The sequence below is a fragment of the Propithecus coquereli genome, unplaced genomic scaffold (assembly GCF_000956105.1).
Source record: "Propithecus coquereli isolate 6110/MARCELLA unplaced genomic scaffold, Pcoq_1.0 Scaffold227, whole genome shotgun sequence".
NCBI lineage: Eukaryota > Metazoa > Chordata > Mammalia > Primates > Indriidae > Propithecus > Propithecus coquereli.
The window spans coordinates 1,694,439-1,717,104 of NW_012147808.1; the positions used below are offsets into that span (position 1 = coordinate 1,694,439).

The 22,666-nt window shown below is 40.7% G+C and overlaps 1 protein-coding gene across 6 annotated transcripts in view; it reads right to left on the reverse strand.

The window, feature by feature from the left end:
- AMBRA1 (autophagy/beclin-1 regulator 1) overlaps positions 1-22,666 on the reverse strand; it is a 185,504-nt gene that overhangs the window by 155,529 nt on the left and 7,309 nt on the right. For 4 of the 6 annotated variants that reach the window (XM_012645193.1, XM_012645191.1, XM_012645192.1 and 1 more), the window contains exons 2-8: positions 8,134-8,387; positions 7,710-7,768; positions 7,009-7,192; positions 6,197-6,369; positions 5,177-5,243; positions 4,457-4,603; positions 3,150-4,186 (exon numbers count right to left, since the gene is read on the reverse strand). In XM_012645193.1, coding sequence (XP_012500647.1) covers positions 3,150-4,186; positions 4,457-4,603; positions 5,177-5,243; positions 6,197-6,369; positions 7,009-7,192; positions 7,710-7,768; positions 8,134-8,268 — 1,802 coding nt within the window. In that variant the 5' untranslated portion in view covers positions 8,269-8,387. Of the gene's footprint in view, positions 1-3,149; positions 4,604-5,176; positions 5,244-6,196; positions 6,370-7,008; positions 7,193-7,709; positions 7,769-8,133; positions 8,388-22,666 lie in introns of all 6 variants that reach the window. The other 2 variants (XM_012645188.1, XM_012645190.1) reach the window with 1 other exon arrangement.

Consider the following 22,666-nt stretch of genomic DNA (forward strand, 5'->3'; position numbering starts at 1 on the left):
ATGTTACTCTATAAATAATGTAACTACTGAATTAATATGTTATTTTACAATGAGAATCCTGTATTATTTGCACATTTCAAAAGAAAGCATAAATATAAAATTATTTATAGCAAGATACCAAGGGACTTTATTTTCTACAATATACCATTTTTAAATGCTTGAACTTTATTTTATTTATTTATTTTTTTGAGACAGAGTCTCACTCTATTGTCCAGGCTAGAGTACCATGGCATCAGCCTAGCTCATAGCAACCTCAAACTCCTGGGCTCAAGCAATCTTATTGCCTCAGCCTCCCAAGTAGAGTAGCTGGGACTGCAAGCATGTGCCACCATGCCCACCTAGTTTTTTCTATTTTTAGTAGAGACAGGGTCTTGCTCTTGCTCAGGCTGGTCTCAAACTCCTGATCTCAAGTGATCCTCCTGCCTCAGCCTCCCAGAGTGCTAGGATTAAAGGCATGAGCCACCATCCCAGGTTTAAATGCTTGAACTTTAAACCACAACACATACTACTTTTTGTCACTGGGAGAAAAAAAAGATTTAAACAAAAATTTCTGCTAGATCCTTAATAGTCTGCAGATCTTAAATGGCCTATATTATTAACAAGTGATTATTAATATTTTAGGTGTACAATACGGTAGCCACTAATCACATGTAGTTATTTACACTGAAATTAATTAAAATTTTAAATATTAAATTTAGTTCCTCAGATCATACTGGCAGCGTTTCAAGTGCTCAAAAGCCACATGTGGCTAATGTCTATCATACAGGATAGCATACATATAGAACATTTCCATCAGTGTAGAAAGTTTTATTAGACAGCATTGCTCTAGAGAAACATAGTGAAAGTATTTACAGACAAAATTATTGGATTTCTAGGTTTGGGGGAAAGGATGAGGGATACAGATGAAAGACAGCTGGCCAAGCATTGATAATTTCTGAAGTCAGGTAATAGGTTTATTGGAGTTCATTTATTATATTTTCTCTTCATTTTTATATATATTTAAAGATTTATAAATCTTTAAATAAAAGATAATAAAAAGTTAAAAGAAAGGAAAAATAAATAAGATTGGTTCACTTAAAAATGAAGTTATATTAAGGAATATACCATTAAGGGCAGCTTGGACAAATCTTTAGTCATGAAGATGAGAGTTCAAATTCTCAGAGACCTACTATGTGACCTTTAATAAGAAACTCTGACTTCTCTGAGCCTCACTTTCCTCAACTATAAGATGGGAAATTTAATACTAATACCCGCCTTGCACAGAGTTGTGGAAATTAGAAATGATTACGTCAAAGCAAGAACACAGTACCTAATACATAGTAAGCCCTCATTAACTGGTATCTCTATCATCAAACAGTAGAGTTTATTTTTAAACCACTCAGGTATTTTCTCAGAAGAACAGCAAATGAAGAGGTACTGCTAGAGCAAGATGGACAAAAGCTGACCAGAAGCCTGCTGGCACTACAGAAACAGGAGCAGCTAGGATTCTTAGAGCAGTAACTGAAGTCAGTCCTTTTATGGCTAGCTTTAATGACCTTTTTAAGAACGTATTACATGTCAGGCACTGTGCTGGTTGCCTTTTCACCTCTCTTGACAAAGAGGAAGAACAGAGTCCCAGGTTCCTGATGTGGGCCATTAAGTGAGACAAGATACTACAAAACCAGGAATTTAGGAGCTGTTAATCCACAGCTGGTCTCAAACATATGGACATAGTAACAACCTCTCTACTTTAACCTTTCACATCCAGCCAAGTCTCCCTCCGTTCCCTATCCCTAGCTCCCAGTAACTGCGTACTACCCTACATACACCATACCCTTTCCTCCCTTACTATGTTCTATTCCTCTACGATAAAAAGGCCCTTCCTTCTCTAAATCCTACCCATCTTTCATGACTTGATTTTGTAAAGCCTTCCTTGATGACATTTCCCTTTCTTTGAAATTAGACTACATTAAATCCCTGTACCATACAAGGATCATCTATACTTTTGATAAACTTCACGTAAGTCAGTCTTCCCTCAACACTAACACTGTACACTCCAGTGGGCAAAGACACTTCTTTTGTATTCTCCATAGTGCCTAGCACAGTGCTGAAAAAACTGTAACCATTCAACTAACACTTATTGACTGAGTGACTGTCTAAAGCATCCTCCCAAAATAAGAAGTACATTATGTGCACAATCCAAATTCCCACCCTTGTTAGAAGCTTATGTCAGAGAAATTTCAGTTGCTTCAACAGAGGATGTAATGCAGAGCAATATGCTGTTTGGATCCAACAGGCATATTCTGGGAGTTGGTGATTACGCTAGATTTGACCTTTACAAAATTATAGAAAGAAGTCCCTAATAAATCAAGATAGATGCACACATAGCCATACACGGAACATGAGGTGGGCGATCAACTACACCTACTCTGTTTCTTCCATGAAAGAGCTGGCTGGGATGCCAATCCGAGTATGGAGAAGCCTTCCTTCCACAAATTGTTCTTCTTCCCCACCCCAAGGTGAATGTCCATCTAGAAGGCCATTCAAAGAATCTTTACTGAGCAACTAATGTGCTGTCCAAAAACAACATATATCTCTAAAATAAAATAATTGGAACTTTCCTTAACATACACGTACATATATATTTTTTGGGGGGCGGGGGGTCAACCTGCAGTGTTCCAAAAGATAAGGATTAAAAGGTGAATACGGTTGCCCAAACCAGCAACACAATCGGCAAAGTCAACATAATAATCTGCACCAAGCAGGGTTCTCTTTTACTTATTCCTAGGCACTCTGTGACATTTTCTTGTCTCACAGTAACTTGTCCTGCAGATACTATCCTTCAAGAAGGTAAAAAAGCAGGGCAGAGAAAGTCAATGGTTCTATTTCCTCGTGCTCCTCTAACCTAATCTACACTCTTCTTTCAAGGCTAGAGCCAGAGCCTTGGGCTTAGCCAGAAATAGAGCTAGCAAAGCCAACTGACTCATACTGCTAGCCCTAGCCTATCTCTGCCACCAGAGCAAGATTTTCCAAGAAAATGCAATGGGGAGATCAGAACCAGATGCGTGGGTCCCAGATACTCCAGATACAGCCATAATATCTATAGGACTAAAGGAAGAGATTTAAGCAGAAAAGCAACAGACACAGAAGATAGGAAAGCAACTGCTTACCTCCTGAGTGAATCTTCCTCAGAGCTTTCCTCAGGCATATCCTGATGTAAGGCTTCCTGTGATACAGTTCCAGATCTGCTGGACTGGGTGTAAATTCTTTCCCAGTGGCCTGTGTCTTGGTTAAAGGCCACCCCCACAGTCCTCTCCTCCTGTGGGCTAGCAGAGCTGCTCAACTCCAGCCTGCTGGAGCTGGGCGTTTGGCCCTCAGTCCGCTCGAGAGGTGGCAACTGGCTGCCGCTTGATGGCATACCCTCAAAGGTACTGGGGACCTGCCAGGAGGAGCTAGCCTCACCAGAGGAGTAGTTAGGTGTGGTTCTTTCCCAGCGCAAGGTATCATTGTTGAAGGTCAGGAGATTGTGACAAGCACGGCAGCGATTCAGGTGGCCACGGGACAGATTGGAGTTGTTCTCACTGCTGTGAGGGGTGGGCTGGTGGGAAGGGCCTGGCCTTTCAGATTCGATGTTATTGTTGAGCATTTCCTGGGCCTGTTGGCTCTGGGAAGCTTCCCCACTCAGGCTCTGATCCAGCTCCTGAAGCCGGTCATACTCCAAAAAGAAGCGTCTCAGGTCACACTGAAGCTCATGGCGAATGCTGCCTGAGTTGTTTTGGCTGGAGCCATTCCCTCCATCTGACTCAGTTGCCAACCCTGATGCTGGAAAACCCCTCCCTTCTGTGGCCGAAGTGTACACAGATGCCTGAGAGCCACCTTCCTGCTGTCTCAGCACCGACAGCAAACTCACCGAAGAGGCGCTGGTCCTGGGTGGGGGCATGGATTCCGCCTCAGAGCGAGAGTTCAGACTGAGTACTGTCCGGGTCCACTCAGATCCTGTCAGTCCAGGGGCTATTTCTCGATGATACCTAGAAGGGTGGCTAGATAGAGGGCCTCCCAAAGAACGACGGGTGGGACCCAGACTGAGGTTGCGGAGCGTGTTGCCGGCTGTGCTGCTCTGGACTGTACTGAAGGCAGACGGCCGGTTCAGGAGGCCCTGGTCCTGCTGCGTTGACGAGGCCTGCTCCGGGGGATGGAAGGGCTCGGTCTGTACAAAAGAAAAGGAAGGGGTAGTAGCTCTGGCAGAAGCAGGGGGGACACTGTCCTGGTGTGGCAAGAGGGAAGGAACTCGAGTGCCAGAGCAGCGGCTGCAAAGGCACAGGATCCCAAGGTGCTGGCAGCACTCAGCTGTGGGGTAACTGACCCGCTGTCGGAGCCTGATGTAAGCGGAAGTCCTGGGGCGCTCCGTGGAGGGCTGAGGGGGAGGCGGTGGGGGTGAGGGGGTAGCAGAATCTTGCACTGTGCTTTGCTCTCCCACCTGGATGCCAGAGGAGCGGGAGGACAGCATGTGCAGGAAATTGTGGAGGAGAGGCGTCCGGCGGACTGGCTGTGATTGCAGGAGGGCACGCTGACGGTAGTGGGATAATTCTGTTCCATCTATGGGGATCTCTGGTTCATCATCACCCTGCAACGTGGACCAGCATGAGGCAGGGGGTAGAGCAAAGCAGTTAGGTAGAACTTCCATGTAAATCATGAAAAACTAGTGATAATCATCCAAGGAAAACAACATTCATAGACAGGCAACAACTCTCTTCTCCTGAGACACTGAGAACTAACTGGCTTCAGATTCAGAGTCATCATATGGTATTAAATTATTCACTTCCAATTAGCAACATATCTGAATGAGTGCAGCTGGCAAACCAATTCTCTTACAAAAGGCATCTTCATGACAAGGAAGAAGTGACGAGAAGCAAAATGTCAACCACCCAGAGGCATATGAGTGACAAGCTATCTAACACTGCCTACTGATGACAAGGGTTACTTCTAATGAGGCAATCACTTGACGGTTTCAGAATTGACTCTCCTGTCAAGATTATAGCTGTAACTTTGAATACACAGTCCGAAGCTAGTTTTAAATCTTGACTGGAAAGAAAGACTTGGGTATTGATAATTAAAATCCAATATAATCAGAATTAGAGCACTAGTTTAGAAAATAACTCACGGTTTAGCTAGAACTGGAACTGCTGGACTAACTTACCTGCTGATTAGATGGGTTAACAATTGCTGTGAGTAAGTAGTGTCCAAGTGGATCAAATCTCACCAGACTGAAATTATAGAAGAAAAAACAGACAAGAGACACACATAAAGGGATTACATTAACTGAGAGGAAGAAACTTGTGTTCTAATTTACAGCAATCAATACTGTTAATTGTGGGATTACCCAGACATCCACTTCATGCTAGACTTTTAAAACTTTCAAAGAGATTAAAATAATAAGGCTTAGTACTTCTTGCCAGAGGAAAGAAATACGTATCACAAAATAAAAATTTCACTTGAAAACCACCTAGGTTTCCTTCCCATGAAGTGGCTACATTAAACACACATTTGCTAAAATCTAAGAGCCCATTCTAATAGTAAAACATAAAATGTTCCCATATTCTGCCACAGGTTCAGTTCTTCTGTCACACAGCATCTACACTGGGAAGAAGCATGATTCTGGTGACAATGAATAGTGCCAGCATCAAGTGACATAGCTGAAAGTAGAAAATTAGCCTATATTCAATTGCAAAACCAAGAGGACCAAAGAAGGACAACGCATCAACTTTAATTCAGGCAATATGTGTTTTGATCTTGAGGGCAAAATAAATATCAATGAGCTGATCTGACATGTGCTTACATCTCCATGTTCCAGTGTGATTAACACAGACAACCAAGGATGAGCAATTACCCACCAAGCTATCTAAAATACCACCCAAACTTTTCAGGTTTCCCCAAAGAAGGGCTATACCAAATGCAGTTAGCTTTGAACCTAAAAAAGATTCTAATGACCCAGGTCTACAGAGACCAGACGATGAGGCCAATAAAGGACAGCTGAAATGAACAAAATGAACTGCTTCCCAGCTGATTAGACAGCTGCTGAAAAAGTAGGAGGAGCCGTGGAGGTTAACAACATGCCATGAGCAGGGAAACAACCTGTCTTCCGAGGTGACAGCAGATGTAAATGTTCTCTATCATGTCAGTCCTGTGCCAGACAATGCTGGTGGGGTAGAGTACTCACCGGACCCGTTCCATCTCACTAGCTGTTTTCACTGCAGCAAAGGGCTCCCGTCGGCTCCAATCCCAGAAGTGGATCTCATTGGCAGTGGCAATCAGCAGGAGCTGAGCCGTAGGGTGGAAAGCCAGGGAGGCAATGGCATTGTTGCTATCTGTGAACCAGCTTTCACTGCCACCCTATGAATGAACCAATCCCAAATATTCTCAGGTTACAAGTTGCCAGCAAACTGGAAAGTCAATTTCATGAAGGGTCCACTGAAGGTAAAACGACTACTTATAAGGCCTACTTTAAGTATGTCCTCCGTAAAATGATGTAGAAAATCAGTGATCTGGCAGTGCCACTAATTTATCAGACAAACATTACTGTCAGCTCAATTCTTCAAGTCACTTACAATCCCCAAGCAATGAGCATATGCACAGTTCCTATTTCTAAAACCTTCGAAAACTAAAGCTTGGTGCACAACATGGTGCAGAACAACCCACTAGCCAGTCACCAGGAAACAAAGCATCTTGTTTTGACAATCATGATCACAGTACAGGACAATCTTTGCTCTAAGACAATAGAAATCCATCCTGAACACATCCTAAAGCCTCCTGTACTATGTTACAATCGGTAGATGGAAGCATAAGTAGAGTGTTCATCTTAGAATGAAAGACTATGAACCAGACTTCCTGTCAATTAAGTGGGCAATGACTACCACACAGTCAGAGGTAGCCTAAGAACCTAGCTAGGCTTTCTTCCAGACTTAACCCAGAGGTAAGCCAGTCTCTGCATTTAGAATACCAAAGAAAAGGGTAGCCTAAGGAAATACTTACATGTAAATCCCAAATCCTAACCTCACCATCTAGGCAGCCAGAAGCAATAAGGCCTGAGATGGTAGGATGAAAAGTGACACACCATGGAGTGCGGCGGTGTCCAATCAGAGAGTGAACACACTTGCCGGTCTTCACCTCCGTAATATAGATATTATGATTCACATGGGTGGAGGCCAGGAGAGTCCTAGGAAATCCAAGAGTAGAAGTGAATTCAGAAGCACATGGAGGGTAACCAACTTTATCAGCTTTGGACAGCAGAAAATTGCTACTAGTGCCCATCCCAGCATGAAAGAAACTAAGCCTTGTGCATAAGGCAGCATATCTACAAACAAAAGAAATATTCTGATCATCAAAAGCTTTTGGCTTCTCCACACTGTCCCCAAATGACATACATCATCTTCAGAAAATACTTTTTCCAGCTTGGAAAACCATCACGCCACTGGTGGCCTATATCACAGGCAAAGGATTGTTATTGAGAAACTTTCCTCAATGTGCATGGTTTCCTTTGCTTATTCCTATTATTTTTCTGGTTATTGCTGCTCATCTACTTTTTTCCCTTTCTGACACACTGCCAATGCTCTGTTCATACAGTACTTCAGAGAACCTTTAGGGACTGACTTGGACGATTAAGCTAAGCAAAATATACAAAAAGCAATGCTATCACAAATCTTAAGGTTAAGTTACAGATAAGTACTAGGTACCTGTCTGGGCTGAAGGCCAGCAAGAAGGTAGAGCGTGGACTATCCGGTAGTTCTACTCTCTAGGAGATCAAAAAAAAAGTTAAAATATATTATTTATAAGCTAAGTCTCACCCTATCTCAAAAGCACAAGAAGCATTCCAGATTAGTATTCACAGTGTAGGCTTAAAAGCTGGAGACAATGATCAAGCTACAAATTGAGAGAGATAAATCGAAATTACCTTCAGGAAAAATGTCTAGCTCTAAAAGAAAAGGATATTTCTAACCCATAAATTCTTCCAAATTTATAAACAACTCCCTAGGTCAGATATGTCAATTCTCCCACACAAGATAAATATATCCCAAATCTCTGCCATTAACCCATTCTAAGGTCCCATTCTACCATCATCCCTACAAATCCTATGTCAAAAATACTCATTTTTCTTACCTTGCCCTCCCATTTCATCCACCGGGTTTTATCTTCCACCAGTTCCTGTAGAAGCCGCTGAGCTCCCATGGCTCGAGTGCCCCGTTCTCGCCCCCAGAGTATCCGGACAGCATTCTTCTCTGGGACAACCTTCATGGCGCTCAGTAGCCACTGTCACACCAGGTCCAGGAAATGAAGGAGCAAGTAATAGCTCCACACACTGAAGCAGCTAAAACGAGGCCATTCAGGTCCTTGTAAGTTGCCCTCATGGAAATCTAAGGAATGGAAAATAATGTCAAAGCCTGTCTATTCTGCAACTAGTGAAGCTTCCCATTGCAAATCCAATTCTAGCTCAAAGAGGAAAGTATTCTTTTCCTATTTAATGACACTTTCTCAGAAAAGATCCTTCTCCCAGAATTGTTTTTCCAAAAATATTTTATACTCTCATATCCTCCGTAGCTCAACCTTATACCTAAAGAACAGATCATTCTCTAGAGCAGTTATTCTGTTGTTATTCTTTTATCAGGCATGAAGAACTTTTGCTACCAATAAAAAGACCTAAAAATTTGCCCTCCTCTTCTATGCTTCCCTAGTGACTGCATCTCTCCTTAGTCCTTGGGCAACCTCCAAACTAAAGAACAGGTAACCAATTTTAAAAGGGTATTACTTGAGGTATAGTTCTTATGCAGAGCAGCTTCAATTCAATCTCCTGCCTAAAAGCAAGTGCATAATGACTATTTGGGAGTATTATGCTCACTCTCTTTTTCTCTTCTCCTCTAAAGTTCCAGAGACTTAAGAGACAGAGAAGGGAAAAGACGAAAAAAAAAAAAAAAAATCAGGTCCTTTTTTTCATCTTCACAAGGCAGAAGGCCTTCATCATAAAATTAAAGGCAGAAAACTTCATCATAAAATTAAAATTCTACTAAAATGTCAACCAGCAGAAAATACACACATGTGCAACGCTTAAAGAATTGTGGTTCTTCTATACAGTAGAATACATACTCCAATAAAATGGCATTTCAAAAGAATACATAAGTATGTACAATGTTATTAATTGTAGCATTTGCTCTATCTCCATGGATAGAGATATGGCTATATACAGGTTGTTTCTTATTATTTTGGGCAGGCATCAAGACACTAACCCTGCATATTTCTTTATGCATCTCCTAGGAAGAAGGACATTCCACTTCATAACCACAATACCATTATGACATCAATTATCATCTAATACTCAGTTCTCATCCGAATTTCAATTGTCCAAAAAATGTCTTTAATGGCTGATTTTTTGGCCGGGCGCGGTGGCTCACGCCTGTAATCCTAGCACTCTGGGAGGCTGAGGAGGGCGGATTATTTGAGCTCAGGAGTTCGAAACCAGCCTGAGCAAGAGTGAGACCCCGTCTCTACTAAAAATAGAAATTAATTGGACAACTAAAAATACATAGAAAAAACTAGCCGGGCATGGTGGCGCATGCCTGCAGTCCCAGCTACTCGGGAGGCTGAGGCAGAAGGATTGCCTGAGCCCAGGAGTTTGAGGGTTGCTGTGAGCTAGGATGACGCCACGGCTCTCTAGCCCGGGCAACACAGTGAGACTCCGTCTCAAAAAAAAAAAAAAAAGGCTGATTTTTTTTTTTTTAACAATCCAAAATCCAATCAAAACTCAAGCAACGAATTTAGATTTTCTCTCTTTCGTCTCCTGTATTCTAGAACGGCCTCCAAGTTTTGTTTTGTTTATATTTTTTTATTTATTTACAACAGTACCTTTTTAAAAAGACCAGGACAGTTGACTTGTCTTATATCCTAGACTTATTTGATTGCTTCCTCATAGTGCCATTTAACTTGCCTCTCTATCCCTTACATTTCCTATAAACAGTAGGTTAGGTATAAAATCTTGATTACGTTAATATTTAGTTTAAATGTTTTTGGTGGGAATGCTTCACAGTTGATGATATCTAAGTACCTCATGATCGAGTGCATCAGGTAATGCACATTCTCAGACTGTCCCACCATTAGTGCTCATTTGGTGAAATATGATCACTTGGTTGAGAATGTTAACAGTCAAACCTCTCCCCCACTTTTTTGTTTTAAGAGAAGGGGTCTCACTCTGTCAGCAAGGCTGGAGTATGGTGGCATGATCACAGCTCACTGCAGCCTTGAACTCCTGGGCTCAAGCGAACCTCCCACCTCAGCCTCCCTAATAGCTAGGACTCGAGAAGCAAGCCACTGGACCCTGCCAGACCTCTCTTTATAAAGGTACATCTCCCCCTTTATGATTAGCAATCTGTGGCTAATACTGGGCACCACGTGAATATCCTGTTTTTCCTCAACTTTTTACTTAATGGTTTAGCATTCATTGATGATTCTTATACTTTTTAAACTGGGGGAGCACTAAAAATTTTGATTTTCTAATTCTATCATTTCTTCATTTATTAGCTGGCTTTCTTCTGTAAAGAATAAATTTTCCTTAATAACTGAGGCAGAGTAAATGCGTAATTTTTTCCCTTTAATTATTAGTTCTTTCTTATTGGTAATAGCAAAAACAGGGGACAACCCAAGTGTCCATCTAGAGGGGACTGGATAACTAATCTATGGCAAAGAAGATCCTCTGGGTACTGATAAGATGTCTAACATATACTGCTTAGAGGGTAAAAAAGCAAGGTACAAAACAATATATATAATAATGCTGGGAGGAGGGGATGGGTATATACATACATAATGAGTGCAATGCGCACCATCTGGGGGATGGACATGCTTGAAGCTCTGACTGGGGGGAGGGGGACAAGGGCAATGTAAGCTAAACATTTGTACCCCCATAATATGCAGAAATAAAAAAATAAATTAAAAAAAATAATGCTGCATTTGAAAAAGAGAAAAGATTAATGGTTATCCACTGGGGACTATAGGGAGTTGATGAATAAAGACAAAAATGGAAACAACACTTGTCAGTATTTCCTTAATTTATTTTTATTTTTGAAATGGATAAATGTATTACCTATTCAAAAATTATATTTAAAATATTAAATGATGTGAAAAATACATGTTAAGTGAAAAAAGCAGAATACAAAATTATATACGCAGTATGATCCCAAATTTCTTTTTTAAAATATCTTGGAAAAAAAGGACACAAAAGAAATATAAAAAATGCTAACCATGACTGTCTTTGGGTGGTGGCATTATAGGTGATTTAATAATTTTCAAAGGTAGTTTTCTATTTTTCTTTCTGCTTTTTAGATTTTAAAAAGTAATAAGTATTTATTGTAAAAAGGCTAACAATAATTGGCTATTTACATTTCACAAAAGGCTGCAATCAAAAGAGTGTACAACCAAATGCATCCAAATACAGAGAGAAGTAAAAACATTTATAGCCTGTGCTGAAGGAGTTTCCTCCCTGGAGTACTGGGATGTAAAAATCAGAAGGATTCAACAGTAAGAAAACTCCCAAGTTACTAGTTCAATACAACACAAAGTTCCCTAAGGAGTGATGAAGGAACAAATTCTAGCCTGTATCCTCAATCCTCAAGATGTAGCTCTCATCACTCATTCGTGCATGACATAAATATGTACACATTAAAAAGAGTGCTGCAGGGGCCAGGCGCGGTGGTTCACACCTGTAATACTAGCACTCTGGGAATCTGAGGCTGGAGGATCGCTTGAGGTCAGGAGTTCGAGACCAGCCTGAGCAAAAGCGAGACCCCGTCTCTCACTAAAAAGAAAGAAAAAGAAAATTATATAATCTCATAAAAAAGAAAAAAAAATTAGTGCTACAGGACAACTTCCTGAATAGACTAAGGATAAAGTAACTGGACAAAAATAATCTCTTTGGAGACCTTGACAACTCATGAAATAGGACTAAAAGCCTAGAAGTGAGCCCAGGATTGCCCTTTGGTCAAACTGCCACATACGTGAATAATTACTAACCAGGAAAGTGCCTGAAATACAGTTCCTATTAGTTCATCTTAACTCTCTACTGAGTCTGCAATTCTTTTACCTAACATAGAGAAGTTCAGAAGAAACATTTTGAGGGTCCTTTGTCCCAATAACACAACATAAAAGTACTTTCAAAGAGATACATTTAAACCATTTATGATCTTACAATGTGTGGTGGAAACAGAAGCAATACAATCCCTGAAAAATTAAAAAAAATCGCAACTTCTGAGCTCCTGGAACTCAAGAGGAAGAAGAAAATTCAGGTCACAAACACTGTATGATTCAGAAAACTATGATACAATCTTAAATTCCTATAGGAATCGAAAGAGGAAAGAGCACTTACAAATACCAGTATCAAGACAACTAAAAAAACTGAAGCTCGGGATTACCAAAGAACACGTTTATCAATTCCCAGGGACCTAAACACACTAAAAATTCAAGCAAGAGAAAGTTTGACTGATGAGAAGAAGTCAGAGACACTAAAACAATTGCACAATCTCTCTTTTGTCTGAAGAAAAATATTTGCTGTTACTTCTAAAGGATAAGGGACTTCTCTCTTGATATGCTTTTTTTTTTCTTTTCTTTTTTGAGAAAAAGTTGCCTGGGCTAGAGAGCCATGGCATCAGCCTACCTCACAGGAACCTCAAACTCCTGGGCTCAAGTGATCCTCTTCCCTCAGCCTCCTGAGTAGCTGGGACCACAGGTGCACACCACCATTTATGGCTAATTTTTTCTATTTTTAGTAGAGATGGGGTCTTGCTCTTGCTCAGGCTGCTCCTGAACTTCTGACCTCAAGCTATCCTCCTGCCTCAGCCTCCCAGAGTGCTAAGATCACAGGTGTGAGCCTGGCCCTTGATATGCTCTTATGAGCCATCTGAAAAGAGATTTTACTATGTTCCCTATAAACAACAAAAAGAGCTAAGTCAAATCAAAGTTAGGCCTATTGCTAAGGAGGAAGTGCCAGTTAATTGTGTTTTCATTCCTCTTTTTAAATAGTAAGAAGAAATAAATTTCCTAATCCGTCCTTTCAAGCAGCAGTCCCTAACCTTTTTGGACTGGTTTCATAGAAGACAATTTTTCCACAGGGGTAGCGGGGAGTGAAATGGTTTTGGAATGATTCAAGCACATTACATTTATTGTGCAGTCGAACCTCTCTGCTAATGATAATCTGTATTTGCAGCCATTCCCCAGTGCTAGCATCACCGCCTCAGCTCCAACTCAGATCATCAGGCATTAAATTCTCATACAGAGCGTGCAACCTAGATCTCCCACATGGGCAGTTTACGGTAGGGTTCAAGCTCCTATGATAATCTAATGCTCCTGTGAGCATTTAATGCCACAGCTGATCTGATGGGAGGCGGAGCTTATGTGGTGATGTGAGTGATGGGGAGCGGCTGTAAATATAGACGAAGCTTCCCTCACTTGCTTGCCACTCACCTCTTCCTGTGTGGCCCAGTTCCTAACAGGCCACAGACTGGTGTCCAGGGATTGGGGACGGCAGCCTTAAAATAAAGCAGACTGAAATAAAGGGTACTAAGAATACTCTTTGTGATGCCATTACAGTCACCAAAATCCAGTCTCAATCACCAAAAGCCTATGCAAGCAGAAGCAAAAGGGCATAACTGGGGCTGGGCATGGTGGTTCACACCTGTAATCCTAGCACTTTAGGAGGCTGAGGCAGCAGGAGGATCACTTGAGTCCAGAAGTTCGAGACCAGCCTGGGCAACATACCAATATCCTCATCTCTACAAAAAGTAGAAATTTTAGCCAGGTGTGGTGGCACACACCTGTAGTCCCAGCTACTCTGGAGGCTGAGGCAGGAAGATCGCTTGAACCTCACTTGAGACCTCATTTGAGGTTACAGTGAACTATGATGATGCCACTGCACTCTAGCCTGGGCAACTGAGACTGTCTCAAAAAAAAAAAAAAAAGACATGACTGGGATATATATATACAAGACAAATGCCAAGATTCTACCCTATTTCCACACACACAGACCCCAACCTCGATAATATGACAGACCACTCAAAAAGATGAGGAGACACCCACCTTTACAGATTTTCTCTGCTTAATTCTAGGACATAATTATTAATATATTTAACAACTACTCATAAAAATCACCTAGAGAGTATGCCGCAACCCAGTGGGAAGTAAAAGTTAGATGTACAGGTTGCAATTTGATCATCTTATGCCAGCAATTTTATTCTACCTTCTAGCTATATGACTTTGGGCAAGTTACTTAACCTCTCTGATACTTAGTTTATGCTCTGTAAAAAAGGACAGTAATATCTGCTTCATAGGGTTGTTATGAAGCTCAAATAAGAAAGGAGCTGTCAAAGTGTTACTATTGTTGCTGTTGTTGTTATTATTATTGAATCCTCTTTGAGGTTCACTATTGGTTTCCCTCACCAAACAATAGGGCCAACTAAAACATCAGAGACCAGAGATGCCACATATCCCAAGAGTAGTAGATTTCTAAGAAAAACATCAGGCCGAGTGCAGTGGCTCACACCTGTAAATCCTAGCACTCTGGGAGGCCGAGGCCAGTGGATCGTTCGAGCTCAGGAGCTCGAGACCAGCCTGAGCAAGAGTGAGACCCCCGTCTCTACTATAAATAGAAAGAAATTAGCCAAACAACTAAAAATAGAAAAAAATCAGCTGGACATGGTGGCGCATGCCTGTAGTCCCAGCTACCAGGGAGGCTAAGGCAGGAGGATCACTTTAGCCCAGGAATTTGAGGTTCCTGTGAGCTAGGCTGATGCCACGGCACTCTAGCCTAGGCAAGAGAGTGAGACTCTGTCTCAAAAAAAAAAAAAAAAGACTTTTGACCAGAAATAACTTTGAAGTCAGTAAAATAGCAAATTGGACTATACCATGAAATTTAACTACTATGTATTTACACTACAAACCTACCAATTTCATCAAAATCAGAAAAATTACATATCAAGAAGTAGACACAGGCTGGCGCGGTGGCTCACGCCTGTAATCCTAGCACTCCGGGAGGCCAAGGCGGGTGGATCACTCAAGGTCAGGAGTTCAAGACCAGCCTGAGCAAGAGCAAGGCCCCGTCTCTACTAAAAAAATAGAAAGAAATGATCTGGACAACTAAAAATATATATATATAAAATTAGCCGGGCATGGCAGCGCATGCCTGTAGTCCCAGCTACTCGGGAGGCTGAGGCAGAAGGATCGCTTGAGCCCAGGAGTTTGGGGTTGTTGCGAGCTAGGCTGACACCACGGCACTCTAGCCCGGGCAACGGAGCAAGACTCTGTCTCAAAAAAAAAAGAAGTAGAGATAGATGCCACAGTAAATGTACTTTTGTCCAGGAACTAGAATAGAGCATAAATCTCATATAATTCATTACATTAATACAAGAGAACAGAAAAAAGAGAGTCTTCATATACAGTCTCATACCACCCCTTTCTCATCCTCATGACAGACACATGTGCTAGTGACCTCCCTATACCACCAGAGTTGGTCCCAAATAAGGATTCTCTGTAACTACCTCAGTTTATGGTAGTTTCCCTCTTTAATATATTCTCTCCAAAGACAGTTGCCATCGTTTCCTTCCTACATATACTTCTTTGCTGCTCTATACCTATCAAAAGCTGAGAATATATTTCTCTCCCCTTGAATTTGGGCTGAGCTCGTGACTTGCTTTGACCACAGAATGTGGCAGAAACAATGACGTGCCAGGTTCAGGCTTGGCAGCTTCCACTTTCACTCTCAGAAACCAGCCATCAGGCTACAAAGAAATTCAGGATATCCTGCTGGAGAGACTGAACACATAGAGGGCCCCTGGATGATAAGATACCACATGGAGAGGGGGAGGCCACATGGAAGACTATCAAGATGCCAGACAAATGAGTGAAACCCTCTTGGACATTCTAACCCAGCCCAACTGTTACCAGCTGAAAGCAGACAAACAAATGATCTCCAGTTGATGCCACACAGAGCACATGAATCATCCAAACAAGCCCTTCCCAAATTGCTAACCCACAAAACTGTGAGACATAAAAAAATCTTTATTATTTTAAGCTATTAATTTTGAAGTGGTTTTTTGGTACAGCAACAGATAACTGAAACACTACCTATCTAATATCTAGTGCTGACAAATACCAAGAATTTTCTATGGAAAACCCATTATCTCCTCAATACTCTAAAGATAAATTTTTCTGAAAATATGCAAATTAAATAAATTTAGATAAACAAAGATATCACAAAATTAATTTTTATTTTATCACATTTGGCCCCTTGTTAGGACTCTTTCTTCCTCACGGACTATAAACTCTGTGAGTGGAAAAAAAATATCTGTCATAGCTCACAGTTCCAGTACCTAGCATAGTGTCTAGCATAGAAGAGAATGAAAATGTGTATTTATATATATCCAGACTTATGAGAAGGACCCAAAAAACCCAAAATTCTCATAAACAGCAACACCTACATTGAAAAAAGTGTAGTGAGTTATGGGATGGTGCTAACGAGTTCAAGGCCATAAATTCAATTTCTTGAGTCAAATACCTTTAAAAAGAAAAGGCTTTGTACCATTATCAACTGAATCTCAACCAGTTATTTCATTATGCACATGCCAAAGATCACAAGAGGGACAGGCAACAGACTATGCAAAGGGCAAATACATCACTACTACTAATACAGGGGAAAAAATGAAAATGAAAATACATACCTCAAAAATAGCAGCAACATTTTTAATCCTCATATTTGAAACACAACATATATAGAATAAAGTATAGAGGAAGTGGATATTCTGACAGCAGAGATGGGAACATGGAATATTATACCTTTCAAGCTTGAGCATACTAGATGTAAAAGTTTCATCCTACTTTTTACTCCCTAAGAAAGCTGATCTTGCAATACGGGGGGGAAAGGGAGTGTCATTTAAGCCCATAACATTGTTGTGTGATTTCAAAGATAATGATAAGACCAAGAGGCAAGAAGCTTCAATAACTAATTTTTACCACTGGCTTGTTATATAATTTGGACAAATCATATTCTTGCTGAATTTCAAGTTTTCCTCCATGTGTAAACTGAGAGTAATAATACCCTCTTCTTTCTACCTCTAAGGAATAAAGTCCTCAGAAACTCTTAGAAGGAATGGGTTACAAAAATTCAAGGCAAGATCATTACTTTTTAAAGTAAAAGCCAAATTAGGAACCAACAATAACCAGAACACATGATAAACACAAGTTCACACAAAGAAGTCTGGCACCTAGAGCTCTAAGAGAAAGAATGCAAAGGAAACTACAGTGATTATAAAGCAGAATCAGAGACCGCAGTACCTCTAATTAATCACCTGACAATCGGAAAACAAGTAATTCAACAGAACTAAGATCAATAAAAATTATACGCAGTCCCTTTCCTTACAAGAAGCCAAAAGCCCAAAAATAAACTGCCAAAAGACAGAACCTGCACCTATATTGCACACATGTGATAGCATTTGTTTTTTATACATAAACTCAGAATAAGATAGACCTCTGTAGGCTATATCATGAATGAGTTAACAACCTTACAAAATGCTTTGAAGATACAAAGCTAAATAAATTCTAATTCATGTTATTATAACAAAAGAAAGGAGAGTGAAGCACCAGCTTTCCTACAGATTTTGCTTACTAGAGCTTCCTAAAGTAATTCACAATGATACCACCTAATGTCTGAAACACAGGAAAGCTTGTGCTCAAAACAAAGTGTGATCAAAACTGGAAATAGAAAGTCATAAGACCCAAATTTGAGACTGACAATCTTCCTTACTCCCACTTACCTCAGAAGGATGAAGAAAAAAGAAATGATGTTTTACTGCAAATTATTCTGGGGAAAATAGTACACTGAGAACACAAGAACTCCTGAATACCCGAGGAAGAACAAGGATGAAACCACTAAACCAAAAAGAAACTGAAGCTCAAGTTTTTTGGTCCCAAGCTATCAAAAGAATCAATGCACAGAAATGGCAAGGGCTTGTCTATTAGCAAGCAACAAAATTTGATGGAATAAATTTCACAGAGGCAAAAACAGCTTAACCCCAGAAATGGGAACCGAAACCAGTTGCCTCAGACAAACAGGCCTAATGACTTTGGCAATGAAATACCTTTCATCCACCAGCAATATTAGGAGGCAGAAGTAGAGTTGATTTCAAATCATTAAGGATCACATCTTTCTGTTTTCTGCACAATCGTTGGGAAAAATAGAGTCCAACTTCCTTCCTGGAGTACCACATTGCCCCTAATTCTTCTTGGAAACCCCTGGAGCTATAGCAACAGTACTGTTTAAAAAAAAAAAAAAGCTTTGAGTATATTAACCTAGGAATCCTTACGAGCCCTAAGACACATGGGATTACTCACCAGACAAACAAGAAAAACAAAACCTGGAAGAAGTTAAGAAATTCATCTTCCAGCTTCACAGATGAGTCAATAGCCAAAGCAGGATTTGAATTCAGGCTTTTCCTTCAGATAAGATCAGAGCTAACTCCCAGTCCTTGGCTCAGCAGATACTGTATTCAGTGTTCTCCAATCTCAGAGTCAGCCCAGGTCAGGTTCTTGGCTGACTAGAATAGGGAAAGAAAAATTTCCCTCAAGGCTTCAGGAAAAGAAGTCAAATTATTAAATGCAGCGTTCTCATGCTAAAAGGTCCAGATGCCCCTCACCTTGCCAATCACATTTCTCAGCCAATCAAAATAAGGCAGGAGATATAAGAACCTTGTCATTTTAATGTGAGTAGAAGCTGGATTCCATTTCTCCAACTTTCCAAAGAATATTCACTGAGGGAGAAGGATGCAAACGTAATGATGAATGGCTGAGTGTTTACTAAACATATACTATGTACTCAGCACTGTTCTGGGCACAGAGCATACCACAGTTAACAAGAATAGTCCTGCCCTCAAGAAGCTTACGTGATTATTTAGATAATTAAGTATTAACAATACTTTCAGGTACTGTTAAATTGCTAGTATGAAAATATGGAAAGTGATAGAAAAAAAAAAACCCACAACTTTTCACCTAGGGTGGGCAGAGAAAACCTCTCTAAGATGTGAGTTAAGACCAGCATCTTGAAGTAGAAGCCTTGAGAAAAGACGTAGGTGAAAAAAATATTTCAAAGAGAAAGAAGATCCCTAAGAGGTAAGCTTAGCATGTGCGAAGGCCAGAAATAGGGGCAACATGGCTGGAGCACAGCTAATAAGGGAGAGAATAGAGAGATAGGTGGGTGCCAACAGACGATGATACAATTTGGATTTTATTAAGTGTAATGGGTGCTATTAGAGGATGTTAGCCAAGGAAATGACAAGATGATGGGAATTTGGACCAGGGTTATAGCAATGTAGGAGATGAGTAGTCATGTCCAGGATATGTTTTGGAGAAACAGCTAAGGGAATTACAGATGAATAGTATGTGGGATGTGAGAGAAAGAGAAATTAAGAGTGAGTCCTAGGTTTTTGGCTCAATTCCAAAATGGATGGCGGCCCATTTATTTAGATGGGTCCTCCTATTTGCATATGTGCATGTGTGTGTGTGTGTGTGTGTGTGTGTGTGTGTGTGTGTGTGCATGTGGGTGTGGGTGGCAGGGTGTAGCGGAGGATAAATTAATGGAAGAAATCAATAGTTTAGGATCATTTTCTATTTTTCTATGAATATAAGCTTGAGAAATATAAATAACTCAGGAGAAACTTTAAATTTTTTCCTATAAATTAACAGTATAATAAATATAATCCAACATTACATCCTGTTCTTAAATAATGATATATGAGACTAAATTTGAAATAGCATTCAAAGAAAGCATTCTTACCTCAAAAATTAGAGCAATCTTAAAGCCTTCTAAGTACATGGCAGAAAAATCCCAATATTTATTCAACTATCTACCAACTGATAAGGACAAGTTATAGAATATAACACATATATTTAAAGCAGTACTTTTAGGCCGTGCGCTGTAGCTCACGCCTGTAACCCTAGCACTCTGGGAGGCCAAGGCGGGTGGATCACTCAAGGTCAGGAGTTTGAGACCAGCCTGAACAAGAGTGAGACCCGGTCTCTACTAAAAAATAGAAAGAAATGATCTGGACAACTAAAAATATATATATAGAGAATTAGCCAGGCATAGTGGCGCATGCCTGTAGTCCCAGCTACTTGGGAGGCTGAGGCAGGAGGATCGCTTGAGCCCAGGAGTTTGAGGTTGCTGTGAGCTAGGCTGACACCACGGCACTCTAGCCCGGGCAACAGAGCAAGACTCTGTCTCAAAAAAATAAATAAATTAAATAAAATTTAAAAAAAGCAATACTTTTATCTAATATTCATTGAACATTTGCTATACACCCAAAACTACTAAATACTTTTTCACATCTTTTTTTTTTTGAGACAGGATTGTGCTCTGTCATCCAGGCTGGAGTGCAGTGATGCAATCACAGCTCACTGCAGCCTTAAACTCCTGAGCTCAAATGGTCCTCCCACCTCAGCTTCCCAAGCAGCTGGAACTACAGGTACAAGCTACTGTACCCAACTAATTTTTTTTTTTTTCATTTTGTAGAGACAGGGTCTTGCTATGTTGCACGCTGGTCTTGAACTCCTGGCCTTAAGCAATCCTCCCCCTTGGCCTCCCAGGTCATTGGTGAAACACTGGAATTGATAGTAGGAGAATGTACTTTGCTTTGTGTGAGACGAATTGTTTGAGATTAGAGACAAATGTGCTCTCTCTCTCTGATTCTAACTGATGCTATTTGCTTCTGTAACTGTGCTTGCTTTTAGTTGTTTGTTAAATATAGTTAATCAGAATGAAAAACAGGAGTAAGAGCAGGAGTGACTCCATGACAGGCTGAACTTTCTGGAGTAGGCCTAAGTTTCAATTTCCCCGAAAAGACGCCGCCCTTTCCCCTGCGGCCCTTTCCCCAAAATGACACTGATCATAGCTGGCACCGGCGCGAAAATCCCAAGGCTTGGAGCCACTTTCAAAGGAACCAATCAGGAGTCAACACGATCAGCCACTTTTAAAGGAACCAATGAACTAAGGAGAGGAGGGGGAAAGGTGTGCCCAGCGTGCCGTGTGAAACCTGTGTGCCGTGTATAAAACAAGAAAAGGTATAAAAGCTTAACTTTTACCCCAGGGCGGGGCCCGATCCTGAAGAGGCCACTGCGTTGGTGCTCTGGGACTTGGACCCTAGCTCGAGCTAGCCAATAAACTCCTTTGCCATTTGCAGCCTTGGTCACTCTGCCTCTCTGTTCCTGGGGCCGAGGGGAACCAGCTCTAACATTGGGATTATAGGTATGAGTCACACTTTTCCACACTTTATTTACTTTAAGTTACTTTATTCACTTTACTTATTCCTTAAAACGATACTATGAAGATAAGTACTATTGTTATTCCCATTTCACAGATCAGAAAACTGGGGCTCAGAGAGGTTTAAATGATTTACCTAAGTGGAGGGGAGATTCAAACTCAGATCTGTTGCCAAATGAATGCTCTAACCACTATATAATACTGCTTCTATAAAATACAGGAAAAGCCGGATGTGGTGGCTCACGTCTATAATCCCAGCACTTTGAGAGGCCAGGGTGGTAAGACGATGAATCACTGGAGCCCAGGAGTTTGAGACCAGCCTGAGCAGTAGCGAGACCCCATCTCTACAAAAAATAAAAAAATCAGCCAGGTACGGTGGCACGTGCCTGTAGTCCCAGCCACGTGGAAAGCTGAGGCAGGATAGCTTGAGCCTAGGAGTTGAATGCTGCAGTGAGGTATGATGACACCACTATACTCTAGCCTAGGCAAGACAGCAAGACTCTTGTCTCAAAAAAAAAAAAGGAAAAAAGCTCTTTTCATGTTCTCACATCTAGAAAGTCACAATTATAAAGAGTTGATTCAGGAGACAAAGAGAAAGAGGAAGAATGAATAAATCTGCATGGACTTGAGTTAGAATACAGTGACTCATGCTATAACCTTGGGCAAATTCCATAACATCCATGCCCCAACCTCCCTATCTAGAAAAGGAATTATCCTCACTGGAGCTAACCATTACTTGCCTCCTAGTGGGTTGTGAATGTTAACTAATATTTGTAATATACATATACAAAATCAGATGAAAGAGACAAGGAAAACTGTAACATTATTATTATTCCTTTGATACTAGAGCAAAGCACCAGAAATCAAGGTAAATAAGTTATGTACACCAAGAATGTAGGGTGTGAATACTTTGAAAAGGAATCATATAATTAATTTTTACCTTTAATGTTTTTCCTTTTATTTTTTTAATTTGAAAAAGCAATATATACCATGTGACCCAGCAATTGCACTCTTGGGCATTTATCCCAGGGAAAGGAAAACTTATGTCACACAAAAAAATTGTACACAAATGTTAATAGCTGTTTTATTCACAATGGTCCAAAAAACAGGAAAAATTCAGATGTCCTTTAATAAGTAAATGATTAAACAAACTATGATAAATCCAAACCATGGAATACTACTCAGCAATTAAAAAGAAGGGAATTATTGACAATACAATTTGGATGAATCTCAGGGAATTATGCTCCATGAAAAAAGCCAATCCAAAAGGTTACATGCCATATAATCCCATTTGGCCAGGCGCAGTGGCTCACGCCTGTAATCCTAGCACTCTGGGAGGCCAACGTGGGAGGATCG